The sequence below is a fragment of the Lepidochelys olivacea genome, assembly GCF_965140295.1.
Source record: "Lepidochelys olivacea isolate rLepOli2 genome assembly, chromosome: 4".
Taxonomy (NCBI): domain Eukaryota; kingdom Metazoa; phylum Chordata; order Testudines; family Cheloniidae; genus Lepidochelys; species Lepidochelys olivacea.
Genome location: NC_140414.1, coordinates 102,135,006 through 102,154,519, shown reverse-complemented (window position 1 = coordinate 102,154,519; position 19,514 = coordinate 102,135,006). Strand labels below are relative to the sequence as shown.

Here is a 19,514-nt window from a genome sequence, read left to right as displayed (position 1 = left end):
TACACACACTCTTTCCTTATTATTTCTTGAAGTGCATGTCATGACAGTACATTACAATCCAGGTGTTCTGAAGAACAATAAATTTGCTTCAAATAAAAGTTGAAAGGGGGTGTTAAATGAATCAGACAGTGCCTATATTAAGAATCATTTGGAGTTCCAAACCTAAATGATCTCCATCTCCCAAACCACAGCACTTGAGTTGACTCATAAACATCATTGTTATATGCAGTGTTGTTGTAGCTCATCCCAGGATATTAGAAAGACAAGGTGGTTGAGATAATATCTTTTATTGGACCAACTTTTGTTGGTAAGACAGACAAGCTTTCAAATTAGAGCTCTTCCTTGGGTACATAGTACCATTTCGAAATTATCTATCTACTAGCAAAGTAGCAGATTGGACCAACTTCTGTTGGTGAGCGAGACAAGCTTTCGAGCTACACAGAGCTCTTACTCAGGACCAGTTTTGAAATGATCCTGAGGAAGAGCTCTGTATAGCTCGAAAGCTTGTCTTGCTCACCAACAGAAGTTGGTCCAATAAAAGATATTACCTCACCCACTTTGTCTCTCATAAACGTTAGATAGCTTTACTAGTGAGCTAGCAGATAGTACAATTGTTGAGCTAGTATGAAAGTATGTAGATAATTTTGAAATGGTACTATCTGCTATTTTGCTAGCAGATATATCATTCTGAACTGGAAATATGTACCTTAAGACTATCACAAGGAAAAATACGGTGTGTGTCTAACTTAAAAGTTGCCTCAATCAATCATTTGAATACTATTTCAATTTTAGCAGTGCCTAACTGCTCCTAATAACAAAGCTAAGAGAAATGTTCACATCAGTTTGTATGTAGACTACCCTGGTTTTATCTGCAGGATTGCACCGACTTAACAACAAACTATTTTAGGAATGCAAGTAAACAAAACACAAATATGTCCTAATTCTAAGTTATGGAAGAATATTTGTTTGTTTGTTTTTAAAGTTCAAGATAAATACTTAAGGGATTTTTATGATAGACTAACTGCTCTATATCAAAGCTCTATGTCCCATGCAGAACATTACAAATGGAGTAAGCACCAGAAATCCAACCATTATTTGGCAGATATCATGTCTTGCTCATTTTATCTTTCAATCTTTGCACTGTTGAATTTATGGAGTGGTTCTTTCTTACTTTAATTATAGTGACCATGAAAGCAGCTGATCAATACTGCAAATGGGTTATAAACACAGCGACTACCAGATGTCAGTGTATGAATTTATCTGACTCAACATGCCTAAAGTTGAAGGGAAGTTGTAAAAAATGAGCAACTGAATGGACCAATTTTAAACAATTATTGAAAAATAAAACTTAAATATGGTCAAGAGTTAAGTTATAAGATGGAAAGATTTTATGCTCATTTCTAGGAGTGCAGAACATTTGTTTCTTTACTGTATTGTGAGGAAAAGCAGATTTACTTTCATAAAACCTTTGTGGTTTTTTTAATTTTATTTTCAGTCCATTTTTTTCAATGACTTTTTTAGTCAGAAAAATTGCCCATGTTGGGGGGAAAAAATCATAACCTTCCTCTAACTCATAAGACTATGCTTAAGGACAGTTACACTCTATCCATTCATTCCCTTTTGATTGTAAATTTGGAGAAGGGTAATATGATGAATCACTGTGCCTATTAGATACATTAGTATAGTAACAGATGGCATGGTAGATCTGGAAAACAATACCATGTTTCCCAAAGATTCCAGCCTGACACAGAAAGCCAGCCTCAGTGAGTCTAGCTAATTAAGAATATGTCTAGATGAACGTTTCTCACTGTGGCCACCACAGGGGCAGCGGAACAGGGGGGACCCCATCACTATTAAAAGTGGGAGAGCTATGTCACTCCCACCTTTTATCGGCCAGAAGGATGAACGACAGGGGAAGGGGCAAAGAGGCGCGAGAGGGAAGCGGGCTCATGGGGGGCGGGGAAGAGGTGGAGAGAAAGGGCGGCGCAAGGGCAGAACCTTGGGGGGAAGGGGTGTGAGGGCAGGGCCACACTTCGGGCACCTCTGGCCCCCCCACACTCTTAGGGAGCTTCCACCGCTCCTAGGCCACTGTGGCTGCATGCAGCCACGAGTGGATTTTTTGGGGGGCTACGACAGCCTCCAAAGCATGGGCAGCGAGATACGCCGCCTTGATGTTTGCACTGGCACTGCCAACAGGGATCGGCGCCCTGCACCGCGCAGTCACCTCGTGGTCTGTGGCTTTGGAGACACAGAGACGGTGTACACAGCACTGGAGGCAGCTGTGACGTTTAGTCTCTGGGGCATTGCCCTGCGCAGCCCTCCTGCTCCTATCCATGACTCCACAGGCAGCCGGCTCTCCACTGGCTCTCACTGAAGGACTGCAGGAGGCAGGGACAGAGTGATGGGTTTGTCAGAGATGCCACCAGCAGGAATTGGTGACCTCACTCTGAGGCCTCCAAAATTTTGTTGCGACAATCCCTGCTCTAGACAGATTTCCTACACTGTACTGTAGTCTACTACTGGGAAAGTTTATACAAATAATACATTGTGCACATACTAACAATAGGAATGATCTGCTACACTCCTTGTGGAACCTCGGCTAGAGACTTTTAATGAAGTAAGTATATAAAAAACTTCAGCTCAGAATAACTTGAAGAACAAAACAGTTTATTTGCCTCTGGAAGCAAAAAGACTCACACCAGAGCCCAGTTTAGCAGTAGTGGAAGAAATAAAGAATCACTATAACACATCCAAAGAATGTGAAACAAAGAATCACTATAACACACATGTTGACCCTGGAGATAGCTGAGGAAGGAAACTAGGTTTTGGCAAATGGGGCAGGGTCAGTTGAAACTTGGCACCTGTAGAGGTATGGGAGACTTTTGTCAGATAAGCACATCACTCACATGTTTCTGGAAAAATGACAAGCAGTGTGTGTCAGGAGACCGGGTTGTAGGTGGTCATGCCTAGTGGTTAGAATGGGAATCAGGCCCAATGGTTAAAACCCCTGAAATGTGCCGTGATTACCAGGCAGGGGAATCTTCAGCTCACATGAAGCAGGGGGGGGGGAGGTGTAAAGGGGGCAAGTCGGGGGAAATTCTGACTGCCTGTTCAGTGTTGCATTCTACCTCAGCATGCCAGGCAACCCTATATCCAGCAGGGAAAGATTGGCCGGGGAGGGATCCATACTAACCACTGGTCTGGACCCCTTGTCAGCATAGTTCCCCTCTGCTTAGTTCTTTGGACTGCTCAAACTGTCAGGAGACCAGGTCACAGGCGATCAAGCCTAGTGGTCAGAGTTCAAATGCCAGAGCCAGAGCAGGGCTGAAGGTCAGAACTGGAGTCAAAGTCCGAATACTAGAGCCGGAATACGGAATCAGGGCTGAGGGTCAGAACCAGAAATCAGGGAAGGCAGGAACAGGCTGGTTCTGAGGCAGGAACAAGTGTGGGACAGGATGGGAATAAGGCTGGGTGCAGGGCAGAATCTGGGCTGAAGCTGTGGAGGAGCAAGCAGAGCAGAAGCAAGGCTTGAGAGAGATGAGCACAGGGAGGCAAAAAGTCCACGAGCATATATGCTGAGCAGCCAGGAAGCTATTGCTGCTGTTGAGTTTAAACAACTGGCCTGCTAACTTTCTCAGCCAATCAGTCTTGGTGGTCCGCCTCGCTAGCTCATTAGGGTGTCAGTTGTACTGAGGAGGCACAGCTGCAGGCCCTTACACCTGATACTCAAACACTTTGCTGACATTTAATAAGCCATTTGCAGGGGTTTCAGAGTTAACACCCAATTGAGATAAATGGACCTGTTCATACACCACACGTTATCAAACATATCTGCAAACTCAGGGCAGGTTTACACCTAAAATGCTGCATTGGCGCAGCTACACCAATCGTTTCTCGAATGCTGTAGCGCTTTAGTTAAGGCACTCTAAATGACAGGAGCAAGCTCTCCCACCAATTTAGCACTGCCTACCCTGGAGCTTAGTTTGGTATAACAACGTCACTCAGCGATGCAGATTATTCACACCCCTGAGCAACCTGGTTATATTGAAGTAATTCTGTAGAGTAGGCCAGGGCTCAGGAAGACAGCAGTGCACAGATTTACATTTGGTTAACGCTTTCCAGGTTGTTATCTTCACAATCATGAGGGAGAGATAAAAAAAAAAACAGTCCAAGCTTATACTCTGGTCAAGGTTCCTTGCCAGCGTTTCACCCTGTCTGTGATTTGGGGGGGCGTGTCATAAATACAAAGGGAAGGTTAAACACCCTATCTGTGATTTGATAGGGTGAAACGCTGGCAAGGAAACTTGACAAGAGTATAAGCTTTGACTGTTTTTTTAATCTATCCCTCATAGATTCCTTCCCTTTATATTTATGACATGCCCCCCAAATCAGAGATAGGGTGGAACACTGGCTATGATTTCTTCCTGGAGCTCTAGGAGAAAACAGAGTTAATAAGACACATGCACCTCTAAATATACTACCAAGTATATAAAGACTAACAATATTTTCCACATCTCAAGGACGATTTTAACCAGTTGATTCTGGGAAACTTTCACAGGAGAGTGCATCAGCCATCTTGTTAGATGCTCCTCAGATGTGTTGGATGTCGAAATCAAAATCTTGGAGAGCTAAACTGCACCGAATAAGTTTTTTGTTATTTCCCATGGCGGTATGAAGCCACTGTAGCGCAGCATGCTCGGTTTGCAGGTGGAAACGCCGTCCCCAAACGTATGCGCGTAGCTTTCCCAGAGCGTGGACAATGGTGTAACATTCTTTTTCACTGACTGACCAGTTGCTTTCCCTCTCAGACAGAGAAACACTACAGGGTGGAATTCTTGATCCGGTCCTTCCTGCACTAAAACTGCTCCCACACCACGCTCGGACACATCTGTGGTTACTAGGAACGGTTTGTCAAAGTCTGGGGCCCTTAGCACAGGGTCAGACATGAGTGTCACTTTAAGCTGGTTAAAGGCCTTCTGGCACTCTTCGGTCCACTGAACGGCATTTGGCTGTTTCTTTTTGGTTAGGTCTGTCAGTGGGGCGGCAATTTGGCTGTATTGCGGTACAAATCGCCTGTAATATCTGGCCAAGCCTAAGAAGGATTGGACCTGTTTCATTGACTTTGGGACAGGCCACTTTTGGATAGCATCCACTTTGGCCTGTAGGGGGTTGATGGTTCCTTGACCCACCTGGTGTCCAAGGTAAGTCACTCTGTTAAGGCTAAGAAGTGTCAAATAGGCCTAAACAGTTAGTCCTGCCTCCCTTATGCGCTTGAAGACTTTTTGTAGATGTTCCAGGTGTTCTGCCCAGGAATCCAAAAATATGGCCACATCGTCAAGGTAGGCGACTGCATATTCTCCTAACTCCACTAGGAGACCATCTACAAGTCTTTGGAAGGTGGCGCGTGCATTCCGCAGCCCGAAAGGCAGTACATTACATTCATACAGCCCGCCATGTGTGGTGAAGGCTGACCCTTCCTTGGCGGATTCATCTAGCAGTACCTGCCAATACCCCTTGGTTAAGTCCAAGGTAGAGATGAACTGGGCCCGTCCCAGTTTCTCTAATAGTTCATCTGTGTGTGGCATTGGATAGTTGTCTGGGCAAGTTACAGCATTTAGCTTACGGTAGTCCACGCAGAAAGGTATCTCCCCATCTGGTTTGGGAACTAGAACCACTGGAGATGCCCATGCACTGCCAGAGGGGCGGATTACACCCATCTGTAGCGTATCCTGGATCTCCCGTTCTATAGCAGTTTTAGCTTGAGGAGACACCCGGTAAGGTTGCACTTTAATTGGGTGAGCATTACCTGTGTCAATGGAGTGGTATTCCTGTTCAGTCAGTCCTGGGGTGGCTGAGAATATTGGCGCGTAGCTAGTGCACAGCTCCTTGATCTGCTGTCACTGCATACACCCAAGGGTCATGGAGAGGTTCACCTCTTCCACGCCACCAGCACTTTTCCCTTCGTAGTAGACACCTTCAGGCCACTCAGCATCATCTCCTCCCTGGGCTATAAACTGACAAACCTTTAATTAAACCTGGAATAAAAGGGCTTTAGAGAATTAATATGGTACACCTTAGGCTTTCGGTTGGAGGTGGGGAATGCTATGAGATAACTAACAGCTCCCAGGTGCTCCTGGACCATGAATGGCCCTTCCCACGATGCTCCCATTTTATGGGCCTGGAGTGCCTTTAAGACCATAACCTGGTCCCCTACTTTGAAGGAAGGCTCTCTGGCAAGTTTATCATACCAGGCTTTTTGCTCTTTTTGAGCATCCTTTAGGTTTTCTTTAGCAAGGGCTGAAGAGGTTCGGAGGGTGTTTTGTAGGTTAGTTACAAAGTCCAGAATGTTAGTTCCTGGGGAAGGTGTAAACCCCTCCCATTGCTGCTTCACCAACTGTAATGGCCCCTTAACCTCACAGCCATATACAAGTTCAAATGGGGAAAACCCTAAACTGGGATGTGGTACAGCTCTGTAGGCAAAGAACAACTGCTGCAACACTAGGTCCCAATCATCGGAGTACTCATTTATAAATTTATGTGTCATGGCCCCCAAAGTCCCATTAAATTTCTCCACCAGGCCATTTGTTTGATGATGGTAAGGGGTAGCAACCAAGTGATTTACCCCATGAGCTTCCCAAAGGCTTTCTATAGTTCCTGCCAGGAAATTAGTTCCAGCATCTGTGAGGGTGTTGGAGGGCCATCCTAACCTGGCAAAAATGTCTGCTAGTGCCTGGCACACACTTTTAGCCCTGGTGTTGCTTAGAGCTACTGCTTCCGGCCATCGGGTGGCAAAATCCATGAAAGCCAGTATGTACTTCTTTCCTCTGGGTGTCTTTTTCGGAAAAGGACCCAGAATATCCACAGCTACTCGCTGAAATGGAACTTCAATGATGGGGAGTGGCTGGAGAGGGGCTTTGACCTGGTCTTGGGGTTTTCCCACTTTTTGGCATACTTCACAAGACCAGACATAAGTAGAAACATCCTTGCCCATTCCCTCCCAGTGGAATGACCTCCCCAAATGGTCTTTGGTCCTGTTCACCGCAGCACGGCCACTAGGATGATCGTGGGCTAAGCTCAAGAGCTTGGCCCGGTACTTAGTTGGAACTACCAACTGTCTCTGAGGATGCCAGTCTTCCTGGTGTCCACCAGAAAGAGTTTCCTTGTATAAAAGTCCTCTTTCTCCAACAAACCTGGTTCGATTAGGAGAGCTGAGAGGCAGTGGATTTCTCCGTGCCGCCGTCCAAGCTCTCTGGAGGTGTTCATCTGCTTCCTGTTTGGTCTGGAACTGTTCCCTTGATGCTGGAGACATCAGTTCCTCATTGGATTGTGGACCTAGACTTGGTCCCGCTGGAAGCGATGTAGGAGATGGGGCTGTTTCCATTGACTGTGAACTGCTCTCCGCTGGTGCACTATGTTGGGGTTCAGGCTCTGGCTGAGCCTCTTGTGTAGGGTTATTGGCTGCTGCCGGTTCAGGTTCAGTGGGGCCCTCTGCTGTTGGGGTTGCAAGTACTGGATTCAGTGCTGGCAATGGGTCTGGTGTTGGTTGTTCCGCCAGTTCCGGTTCTGGGACTGGCTCTGTCTGGGTCTCTGGGACTGGATCCACTACTGCTGTTGAAGACGTTGGCATGGGGTCTGGTTCCATCACCTTTGACCGGGTCCTGGTAGAAGTTTCCGGAACAGAGCTAGGCATCACGGCTTGCTTAGCCTGGCTATGGCTGACCATTCCTACCCTCTTGGCTAGCTTCACATGATTGGCCAAGTCTTCCCCCAACAGCATGGGGATGGGATAATCATCATATTTTGCAAAAGTCCAGGTTCCTGACCAGCCCTTGTACTGGACAGGCAACTTGGCTGTCAGCAAATTGAAAGAGTTGGACTAGAAGGGTTGAACTGTCACTTGGATCTCTGGGTCGATTAAATTGGGGTCCACTAAGGAACCATGGATAGCCGACACTTGTGCTCCGGTGTCCCTCCATGCGGTGACCTTCTTCCCTCCCACACTCACAGTTTCCCCCTGCTCCAAGGGTATATGGGAGGTAACTGGGCCTGAGGACCTCTGGTGTGATTCCGGTGCAATGAACTGTAATCTGTTGGGGTTCTTGGTGTAGTTGGCCTTCACATGCCCTGGCGCATTACATTTAAAACATCATCCAGCTGACGGGTCACTGGGACAAGGTGGGTTGCTGGAGAACAGTGTGGCAGGACGATAAGGTGTCTGGAGTATTCCTTAGTGTGTAGTTGGAGCCTTGGGCTGCCCCGGTAGTAGGGTGTGGTCTGAGGGTATCCCTTCTGGTATCCGCTCCAACTACGACCAGGGTTGTTGCTCTCTCCTCCCTCCACCTGTTTTGTTCTGGCTTGCCCCGCCTCTCTGGCGGTCCGGGACTGCTCATATCGATCAGCATAAGAAGCAAAACTTTCTGCTGAGTCCATTTCCTTATCCCATAAACACTGTTTTATTTCCTCCTTGGACATATTCAGGCATTGCTCCTGAGCTATCAAATCACACATTCCATCAAAGCTAGTGACACCCCTTCCTTGGACCCATTTATCTAACAGATCCTTCATCTGGTTTAGATAAGCCACATTACTTAGTCCAGACCCTCTCTTAAGGGTTCAAAATTTTACTCTGTACGCTTCACATGTAATTTTAATTGCTTTAAAACTAAATCCTTGAACTTATTATAGTCAGAAGCCTAATCAATAGGCATCTTATTGAATATGTCAGAGCTCTTCCAGTTAATTTTGCTACCAAGTGGTCATCTTGTGAGCTTCAGGATTTTACGGAGAGTGCACAGTCTCTCAAAGGTGAGAAAATATTCAGCAATATCACTGGATTCATTATATTGTGGACATAGTTGCTCCCATTTGTGGATTGTTGGGGAAGGATTGTTAGGGTTATCCAGTAGATTCCGTTCAGCCCTTACCTTCTCCATCTCCAGTGCATGCTTCCTCTCTTTTTCCTTCTCCTCCAGTTCTTTTCCCCTTGCCTCCATTTCTTTTTCCCTTGCCTCCGTAGCTCTCCTGTGGGCAGCCTCTAGGGCTTTTTCTGCCTCTTTCACTGCCGCCATTTCTTTGTCCTTTGCCTTCATAGCTCTCCTGTGGGCAGCCTCTAGGGCCTTTTCTGCCTCTTTCGCTGCCTCTAGTCTGGTTAACTCCAATTTGTGTTGTGCCTTGGTTTCTGTCATGTTAGCCTCTCTGTTTTTAAAGAACTTTACACCCGAGAGTTAGAAAGAAAACAACAAAACAAAAACGAAAACTTGGCTTGTCAAAAAATATACGTTGTGCTGTAACCACATACCTATGTTCTCTGGGATTGTCAGCTTACAGAAAAATCCTAAAAAAACTAACACCTTTGTCTCCAGGCAAATAGACAGAAAACCCCTCTAGTTGCTCTTAGCTAAAAAGCAACTTCAGGTCTGTGAAGACTTGTGAATTTCCCTGCCTTTAGGTAGAGAAAACTCCAGCTCACAAAAGACAATTCTCTTTTGTCTCTGCTCTGGCCCCCAAGCAGAGACAAAAAAAAAACCCTCTAACTGCTTTCAGCTTAAAACCTGCTTTCCAGCAGCCCAAAGGGAAAAAAAAAATGTCCTTTTTTAAAATCTGTGCTTCTGGTTCAAAAAAATCTCAAATTGATCTCAAAATGATTTCAAGTTAATCCCACCACTCTGCCACCATGTCAAGGTTCCTTCCCCACTCTGAACTCCAGGGTACAGATGAGAGGATCTGCATGAACCTCCGCGCCCCCCAAGCTTATTTTTACCAGCTTAGGTTAAAACTTCCCCAAGATACAAACTATTTTACCTTTTGTCCCTGGACTTTATTGCTGCCACCACCAAGCGTCTAACAAATATAACCGGGAAAGAGCCCACTTGGAAACATCTCCCCCACCCCCCAAATATCCCCCCCAAGCCCTACACCCCCTTTCCTGGGGAAGGCTTGATAAAAATCCTCACCAATTTGTGTAGGTGAACACAGATCCAAACCCTTGGATCTTAAGAATAAAAAAGCAATCAGGTTCTTAGAAGAAGAATTTTAATGACAGAAAAAGTAAAAGAATCACCTCTGTAAAATCAGAATGGTAAATACCTTACAGGGTAATCAGATTCAAAACATAGAGAATCCCTCTAGGCAAAACCTTAAGTTACAAAAAGACACAAAACCAGGAATATACATTCCATTCAGCACAACTTATTTTATCAGCCATTTAAACAAAACAGAATCTAACACATATCTAACTAGATTGCTTACCGACTTTTTACAGGAGTTCTAACCTGCATTCCTGCTCTGGTCCCAGCAAAAGCAACACACAGACAGAGAGAACCCGTTGTTCCCTGTCCCCCTCCAGCTTTAAAAGTATCTTGTCTCCTCATTGGTCATTTTGGTCAGGTGCCAGTGAGGCTGTCTTAGCTTCTTAACCCTTTTGTGAAGGTTCCTCCCCCACTCTGAACTCTAGGGTACAGATGTGGGGACCTGCATGAAAACCTCCTAAGCTTACTTTTACCAGCTTAGGTTAAAACTTCCCCAAGGTACAAATTAATTTTATCCTTTGTCCTTGGAATATCCACTGCCACCACCAAACTCTAACTGGGTTTACTGGGAAACGTAGTTTGGACACGTCTTTCCCCCAAAAATCCTCCCAAACCCTTGCACCCCACTTCCTGGGAAAGGTTTGGTAAAAATCCTCACCAATTTGCATAGGTGACCACAGACCCAAACCCTTGGATCTGAGAACAATGAAAAAGCATTCAGTTTTCTTACAAGAAGACTTTTAATAGAAATAGAAGTAAATAGAAGTAAAGAAATCACCCCTGTAAAATCAGGATGGTAGATACTTACAGGCTAATTAGATTCAAAACATAGAGAATCTCTCTAGGCAAAACCTTAAGTTACAAAAAAGACACACAGACAGGACTAGTCATTCTATTCAGCACAATTCTTTTCTCAGCCATTTAAAGAAATCATAATCTAACACTTACCTAGCTAGATTACTTACTAAAAGTTCTAAGACTCCATTCCTGGTCTATCCCCGGCAAAAACAGCATAGAGACAGACACAGACCCTTTGTTTCTCTCCCTCCTCCCAGCTTTTGAAAGTATCTTGTCTCCTCATTGGTCATTTTGGTCAGGTGCCAGCGAGGTTACCTTTAGCTTCTTAACCCTTTACAGGTGGGAGGATTTTTCCTCTGGCCAGGAGGGATTTTAAAGGGGTTTACCGTTCCCTTCATATTTATGACACCTTTACAAGTGAAAGGGTTTTTCCTCCAGCCAGGAGGGATTTAAAAGTGTTTACCCTTCCCTTTATATTTATGACAACTCTAGAGCACAGTTCTGCAGTAATGGAGGACTACTTGATGGAGGATTCTGTGGAAAGTCTGATGGAGGATTCAGCAGCTGAGACCTACAGAATATATGGGTCAATGCTAAAATATAAAATCTGAATTGCAGGCTCTGAACTAATCAAGCTGGCCAGACAGAATCTGTAGCAATAGTGAAGACCCTGAGGACATCAATCATCATCAAAAGGCTTTATGTAAAGAAAAACTGATAAATGCTGACAGTTGAACTGCTAACAGTCAATGTTAAAGAAGATTTACAGTTGCTCAGAATTATTTTAGGTATATGTCTGTTAAACTGAGACAGAGAACAAAGGACAGCTTAATTCATCTGGTAATGTTGAACTCTATGCCTCGTAACCTCAAAATAGAACAAGACATCACCTCAAAGACGCAAAGAACAAAATTAAACAATATCAAAAACTAGCACACAATCCATCATAAAGGATAGCTGTATTGCTGCCTACATTCATAGCACATTCCATATATGTTTGGGAACTACAAGTACTCACACACAGAAGTTCAAGGCACAAAATTGGATCTATTTCACGAGAGCAGACAGGAAGGAAAGCCCGGCATGAATCCACAGTTCTTCAAGAGACTGAATTTTCATGGTACTGGCCACATACTTAGTGTGTTAGGTCCAGTCTTCAAAATAAACCCCAGTAGATGTCACAAAGGATTCTGCTTCTGGTTCATAAAAATCTAGCTCATCTTCCTCAAGCCATTAAGGAAGATGAAAAGAGGCTAATGACTGCTGGAAAACATTGGAACTTCTGTATTAAAAGAAGGAACGATGTGGAAGTGTCAAATCTTGTTCAGTGAAGACCTAAGTTCCAAATACACTATCTGTGAATCTTGCAGAGCTACTTTCAACAAAAAACTGCTTCTGCAAGGCTCCATTTCTGAGGATGTCGGGCTTAGCCATCACCATGCAGGAGTTATCACGTTAAGCACAAAAATGGGCTCGTCAGGAATTCTGTACCCATCAGAGAACATGAGAGAAAGAGGTTACTCACCCTGTGCAATAACTGTGGTTCTTCGAGATGTGCACTCCTATGGGTGCTCCACTTCAGGTGCATGTGCATGCCACACCCCTTTCATTGGAGATGTTCATTAGCAGTGTCTGTTTGACCATGCATACCCCGCTGACAATCTCATGCCCTGCCCCAAGGTTATATCAGGCTGCGAGTGCGAACCACCCTCAGTTTTTTCTCCACCACTGAGTCTCAGAAGGAAACTCTGAAGCAGAGGAAAGGATGGCAGGTAGTGGAGCACCCATGGAGGGACACATCTCGAAGAATCACAGTTACAGCACAGGGTGAGTAACCTCTCTTTCTTCTTCGACTAGTGTCCTATGGGTGCTCCATTTCAGGTGACTCCTGAGCATTATCTCGATAGGGAGGAGGGAGCTTCGGAATCAATACCAGCACATAGAAAAGAACTACAATGCCAACTGCCGCATCAGATCTAGTGGCACAGACTAAAGCATAGTGTCTGGAAAAGATCTGTACAGAAGACCATGTAGCAGCTCTGCAGATATCAGATACTGGGACGTTTTTAACTACAGGCATAGATGCAGATTGAGACCTTGTCAAGTGAGCTGACAGACCAACAGGGGGTGGAATGCTGGCAGCACTGTAACAAGCTAGAATACACTCTGACATACATTTTGATAGTCTTTGAGTAAAAATAGCAGACTGTTTAGATCTGTCCGCAAATGAAATTAACAGTCTAAAAGATTTACAAAATGGATTTAGTCTTATCTAGATAGATAATGCACACATGCTAAGCTCTGTTTCAGGCCAAGGCAGTCAAGAAGGAACTGAGGACAGTTTGCCTATGCAGCCCAATATAGCTTTGATGCAAAGCACAAAGTAGTCAGCAGCACATGCACAGGCTGAATGGACACTGCTAATGCAAATCTCCGATCAAAGGCGCATGGGGCACACGTGCACCTAAAGTGGAGCATCCTTTGGGACACTACTTGAAGAAGAACCAGAAGTTCTGCTACTATATCAAGTACTGGAAGTGCTGAGCTGTCCCATTATGCTGTGCTGGAAGCCCCTGCATTGTGAGAGTTGAGTAGGTCACAGTATGCTTTCATAAAGAGCATGAACAGCCTGCTTTGGAAGCACAAGTAGTGCATCTGCAGCTCTCTCTCTCTATTTCCTGTCCATGAAAATTTTTTTACCATATGAAAAAAGTAAATTAGAAGTTAAAACACTGTACAAAAATGAAAATAAGGTGTACGATAAATTAGAGGTGCAGAGTCAGCAGCCTGACCACCTGCAAGGAAGGCAAACAGCAAACTGGTTGGCGACAAGAGTAAAGTAGCTGATATTCCAACTGAGGGATGGAAATCTTGATCCTCTGTATCACATGATGTGTGATTATAATAGGGGCTTTCCTGGTGACCTTGGTAACACAGCCACCACTTTCAGTTTTATTCTCCTGCTATGTTGGTTTAGCTTTCTGATCATACCAAAATTCACCTCTTTCAGAGTAATGAATATCCCACCCCCCAAAAAAAACCAAACAAAAAACCAACACAATGTCAACCAACCAAACACATTACCAAACAATAACATCCAATGTAAGCAAACAAACTCCTCCCAATTTTGCCTGAGTCACAGCCTTTCCATTTGAGGTCCATATCCAACTCCCTCTTTGTAACTGCATGTATGTGAAGAGGAGTTTTCGCTCACCCTATAATGGAAGCTCCTGACAGGCATGAAGCCTGATTGTTTGTCCAAGTGTAACCCATGTGCCTAATAGGGAGATATCTCTTTACGAGACCCATGGGGGAGGTAGGCTTGAGTTGTGTCTGGGTCTTTTGTTTTTTGGTGTGTTTTTTTTGACATTTTCAAAGCAGCTTTTATTCACAAGCACAAAAACCAAAGATGCATAAAGAAGCCAGTTGCTGCAGAGTTTCCAGGAAGCAGGTGGCTCTTCTGACCAGTTGCAGCACACTGATGATAATGGTGGAGAGCAGTCCTGGAATACAGCTAGCCAAAAACTCTCACACACTGAGCGTCATGCAGTCCACATCCAGAAGCTTCTGGAATTGGGTGTGGTACTTTTGGATACGGTCCAATAGTTTCCCTGTTCCTGGGGTCAGACTCCATGAGGGCAAACAGTCAGGGCAGCTGCTTTTATAAAGGACATGCGTGTCCTGTCTGAGTTGGGAGAAGCTGAGCCTAGGAGCAGAAAGCAGGCTGTTGTCCCTAACTGAAGCATTTTGCAGCAGGGTTTTATTTAAATCTATACACTTGTGACGTAACTGAGTAATTGGTTAATCAGTTAGCTAACTGGCTAGCAGTGATTTCAGCAGAGGAAGTGTCTGCATGAATTCCAACTAAAGATTCCTACAAGCAAGTGGAGGGAAGATGTTGTTTCGGACTCAGCAAACTGTATAGATTTGGTGATCAAAGACTAACTGAGACTTAGGTGAACTAAACCTAAGCTTTTGGGAACTCTCAGTTTCTTTTCACTGTGTTTCTGTGGGGACTGAACTGTTCAGATTTTAATTTGTTTTCTTTATTTATGTTTATGTATAACTGTGAAGATAATGTCTGTGGATTATAAAATAGCCATGTTATGCTGTAAAATTAGATTAAATAACTTTATAAAATCTTATAATAAAGAAACAAATAATTAATTTTGTTAGTTTCTTTTAGGACATGAATGGGGGGAGGTTGACACCGTGCAATCCTTGCTGAAAATCCTTAAGAGACTGAACTCTGGATCTCCAACTACTTTTATATGGGAGCTGGGGTTTTGTAAGGCACTCGGGAAGGGCAATGAAGTGAACTCTAGCCCACCCAAAGATTACACAAGCACCATTCCTTCACCTTTTCCCAGTATTTCCCCTGCTCTTAGGGATCCTAACAAACATTAAAAAAAAAAAGAAACCAAGATCCTACAATAATCCAATTTTCACCCCTCCATGGAATTCCTTCCTCTTAGTCATCTGACTTCGTCAACAACCACTTCTGTGGAAAGATAAACAAACAGCTCCTGCTTCCTCCAGATCTCAGTCTCCCAGTGCATGGGCCTGTCTATATTCCTTCTGCCAAACATTCCTTGCTGAAACAGCCTCTAATTCCTCTCAGTCCTGAGAACTGTTTTTCCCAAATTCCCTTGTTATGGGCTGAACAAAGAACAGCATCAGACTGGGCCGAAAGCTTACCTTAAAGGGCCAGGACACCCTGCTACTGTAAAACAGGGGTGGGCAAACTTTTTGGCCCAAGGACCATATTGGGGTTGCAAAAGTGTCTGGAGAGCCAGGTAGGGAAGGCTGTGCCTCCCCATACAGCCTGGCCCCCGTCCCTTATAAGCCCCCTCCCACTTCCCGCACCCTGACTGCCCCCCTCAAAACCCCTTCCCCATCCAACCCCCCCTGCTCCTTGTCCCCTGACTGCCCCCTCCTGGGACCCCCCGCCCCTAACCGCACCCCCCCCCGACACCCTCCCTTTATCCAACCCCCTTTGCTCCCTGTCCCCTGACTGCCCCAACCCCATCCACACCCCCGCTTCCTGACAGGCCCCCCAGGACTCCCATGCCTATTCAACTCCCCCGTTCCCCATCCCCTGACCGTCCTCCCCAAACCTCCACCCTGCTCCCCGTCCCCTGACTGCCCCATCCAACTGCTCCCTGTCCTCTGACTGCCCCCCGGGACCTCCTGTCCTTTATCCAACCCCCCCCCCGCTCCCCGCCTCCTTACCATGCCGCTCAGAGCAGCAGGACTGGCTTACTGGAAAGCCTGGGAGGTGGGTGGGCACAAGCCACACTGTCCGCGCAGCGGCATAGCTACGGGGGAGCGGGGACAGCAGGGGAGGGGCCAGGGACTAGCCTCCCCGGCCAGGAGCTTAAGGACCAGGCAGGACGGTCCCGCGGGCCGGATGTGCCCACATGCCGTAGTTTGCCCGACGCATACCTAGCATTACTTTCATTACCCCACACATCTATACAATGGGACAACAAGGCATGGGGACAACAAAACATGCCACTTGTTACGTATTTTGGTGTGAGTAAATTCTACTCCAGTTTAAAATGCTATTCCCTGTGACAGTACTGAAGCTAGAGATCAGTGTGGTCACTTGTGTGCAAATATCCAATAGTTATTTTGTTACAATGCAGATTTCTAGTCTGTAGTCTGAGAACAAACCAAAAGTTTTGGACTACCGTGTAGCCACAGCATTCTTTTTAGGTACACCGCAAATAACAATAGTATGCAGAATGCTTCTCTGCTCTTTCAAACATTTTCACTGCATTGTAAATTCAAAGTGAAAGTTTGAGAAAAGACTTTTGATTCTATAGCCAAAGTACTTCTCTAAGTAGTTTCCAAATAATGTGCTGTACCCAGTTTTTACCTCGTTACTCTCTTTGTATCCTCCCATTCTATCCTTCATGACTTTTTCATGATATTCCATACAGGCTGAAATAAATCCCCCTTCAAGAATATTCACTCTTTCAGATGTCTCCTGAAAATCCACTTTTCATATCATTAGGTATTTAAAAACGTCAGAAACTAAGGCAGTCTAAACTGCAATCAGCGGTGTGACTGCAGCACGCGTAGACATACCTGAGCTAGCTTTAATCTAGCTTGCTCAAGTAACAATAGCAGTGAAGTCATTGTAGCACAGGCTCGCCGCTGAAGTACGGACCCAAGGTCATGGTGCCTCGTCTTTAGTGCTATTGTTACTTGAGCGAGCTATATCAAAGCTAGCTCAAGTACATCAACAGGTTTGCAATCACACCTTTGCAGGCATAACCCAAAATTCACTAAAACAAAGAAGCCTGATTGTGAGTCTGTGTCTTCTCTACTTTTTTCTGTATATGTTATGTCCATTTTCTGTTTAAACTTGTTAACTGGGCCAGGAACACTGTCTTTACTTAGTCTTTGTAAAGTAACATGCAAAGTTATGGCACTACATACATATTTTTAATATTTATTAACACTAAACATTATAAAAACATAATACCTGACATGATTATTGCAGAATTTGGTCAACTGAGGCTGATTGATGAATACAGTTCTCCCTTCCTCTTGATCAGCAAGTGAAGTTTTCTCTGAAACATCATCCGTCTTCCCGTAGCCTTTAAAATATAAAATAATTTTAATTATATTTTGTCAGTTGAGTATCTGCTTATTAGATGACTAAATGAAAATACACTTTTACTTATTAATGTAAAATAATGTTTTAAAGACAAAAAAGGTATACCCCTTGGCTCTCTTTGGGTTTCTTGTTTAGCATTCACTCATTAAAAATTCATACCTTATAAAAAAATCCCAGACAAAAATCTATGTTAAATTTGAGTTAAGTCTGAAAGTACCTATCAGTATTCAGGGCAAAATATATTACAGAGATGTTGTAATTATCCCCAAATCAAGCACTGTAAACAGAGAACATTCAGAATTAAGGTTAAACTTGTATATTGTGCACAAATACTAAATCATTCCACATATCAATTTCAAAGCTCTTCTTCCTTGTTACATTAACCATTACATTGTCACTGAATGTAAAATTGAACTCTAAAGTGTAAAAGGGAATATTATAACTACATCCTTTTAATATATACTAATTCTCCATCCTCTGCCTATGTTCATAGGCTATCTTTGCCTAATTTGCAGACTGTAAATTATTTGGTGCAACAACCATGTGGCTTTCTGAAATGTTTGGAGCTTTACAAAGTTACAGAACATAATATAATATCATTATTATTAATAATAGTACACCAGCGAAGAAATATTTTGGTTAATCTTTGCTAAATATATCTTTCTAGGGTTGATGGTGAAAATATCCTAACAGAAAAAAAAAATCTAGTCGGATATCAAGTGCCTCAACTGAACAAACGAGGAAGACTAGCCTAAGGCCTTGTCTACACTAAAGGGAAAAGTTTATCTAAACTACACAATTTGAATGACGTAAATAACGTAACTCAAATCGACTTAGCTTAGATCTACTTACCGCGGAGTCCACACTAAGAGACATCAACTCCCCTTACTTTTCTTGATCATGTGGAGTACAGGAGTCAACAGGTGAGTGATTGGCGGTCGATTTAGCAGGTCTTCATTAAACCCACTAAATTGAACGCCAATGCATCCATCACCGCAGTGTCGATCCTCCGGTAAGTGTAGACAAGCCCTAACTAACCTACAGCCATAAACAATAAAAATGATGGAATTGCCTTCTTTACTAGTAAATTAATAATAAAACCTCAGAACGCACATCACTACATACCTCTAGTTATACTGATCACATTCTTTCTACTCTACAACAGCTTTCCACATGAGCTTTTTAAGCTGCTACAAGCCGGTTTTTCTTTTTCACTGCACCCTGACCAATTTGCTTCATCAAAAGAACAAAAAGTTAATAGCATAGTGATCTTGCTCTAGACAAACTCATTTATAATTTAGTGTTTACATATCTGTGTAATTAAAATTTATTAGCAGTTGAGCTCTTAATCTACATCTCTCTTAGCACCCAAAAGAGACGATTAGATCAAAGCAATTTGCCACAAACCATGCTTTCTGATTCCAGGGTACAAGTAAGAGATTTCTGGTTAAAGAAAAAAAGACGTGAAAGAATTTTGGCAGTACAGCTGATGTAAAGATAGTTATCTGTCACTCTTGCAATGATATCTGTATCTTTATCATCTATACATACATACACACACACATATACCTATATCCCCTAAACCACTGCATACTAATTGCAGATTAATTCAGCAATTGAGTGGTGATAATTAAGCAATAAGACACAGAGGGAGCATTATTAGGCATGAATAAGGGGATAAAGCATCAAGAAACAATGATAATCCAGCATAATGTATGCTTCATTATGTTTTACTAGAATTATAAAATGGCTTTACACAAATATTACCTAAAATATACTAGATGTATATTACCACCTGTTAATGTTTTTAATTTCAAATACATTAATCCATACCAATGAGCTCCACCTTCTTGTCAGTGAATGGTATACATTATCACCATACAGTTCAGTGTTTTGGCAGTAAATGCTTGAAGTTCTGCTCAGTAGCTCTGAGGAAACCTGCAGCTGAAGTTTCCACAGCACACAGTGGAGACAGGATAATAGTAATAACAACAAATTATTAAATTTAAATTAGATTCTATTCTGAAAAATGACATCAAAAGGCATTGTGGAATTTCCAT

At 43.7% G+C, this 19,514-nt stretch overlaps 1 protein-coding gene across 3 annotated transcripts in view; it reads right to left on the bottom strand.

Moving 5' to 3' along the window:
• Positions 1–19,514, bottom strand: part of ATP8A1 (ATPase phospholipid transporting 8A1) — a 245,376-nt gene that overhangs the window by 212,241 nt on the left and 13,621 nt on the right. For all 3 annotated transcript variants that reach the window (XM_084625418.1, XM_084625417.1, XM_084625419.1), the window contains exon 2: positions 17,320–17,434. In XM_084625418.1, the coding sequence (XP_084481544.1) occupies positions 17,320–17,434 (115 nt within the window). The remainder of the gene's footprint in view (positions 1–17,319; positions 17,435–19,514) is intronic.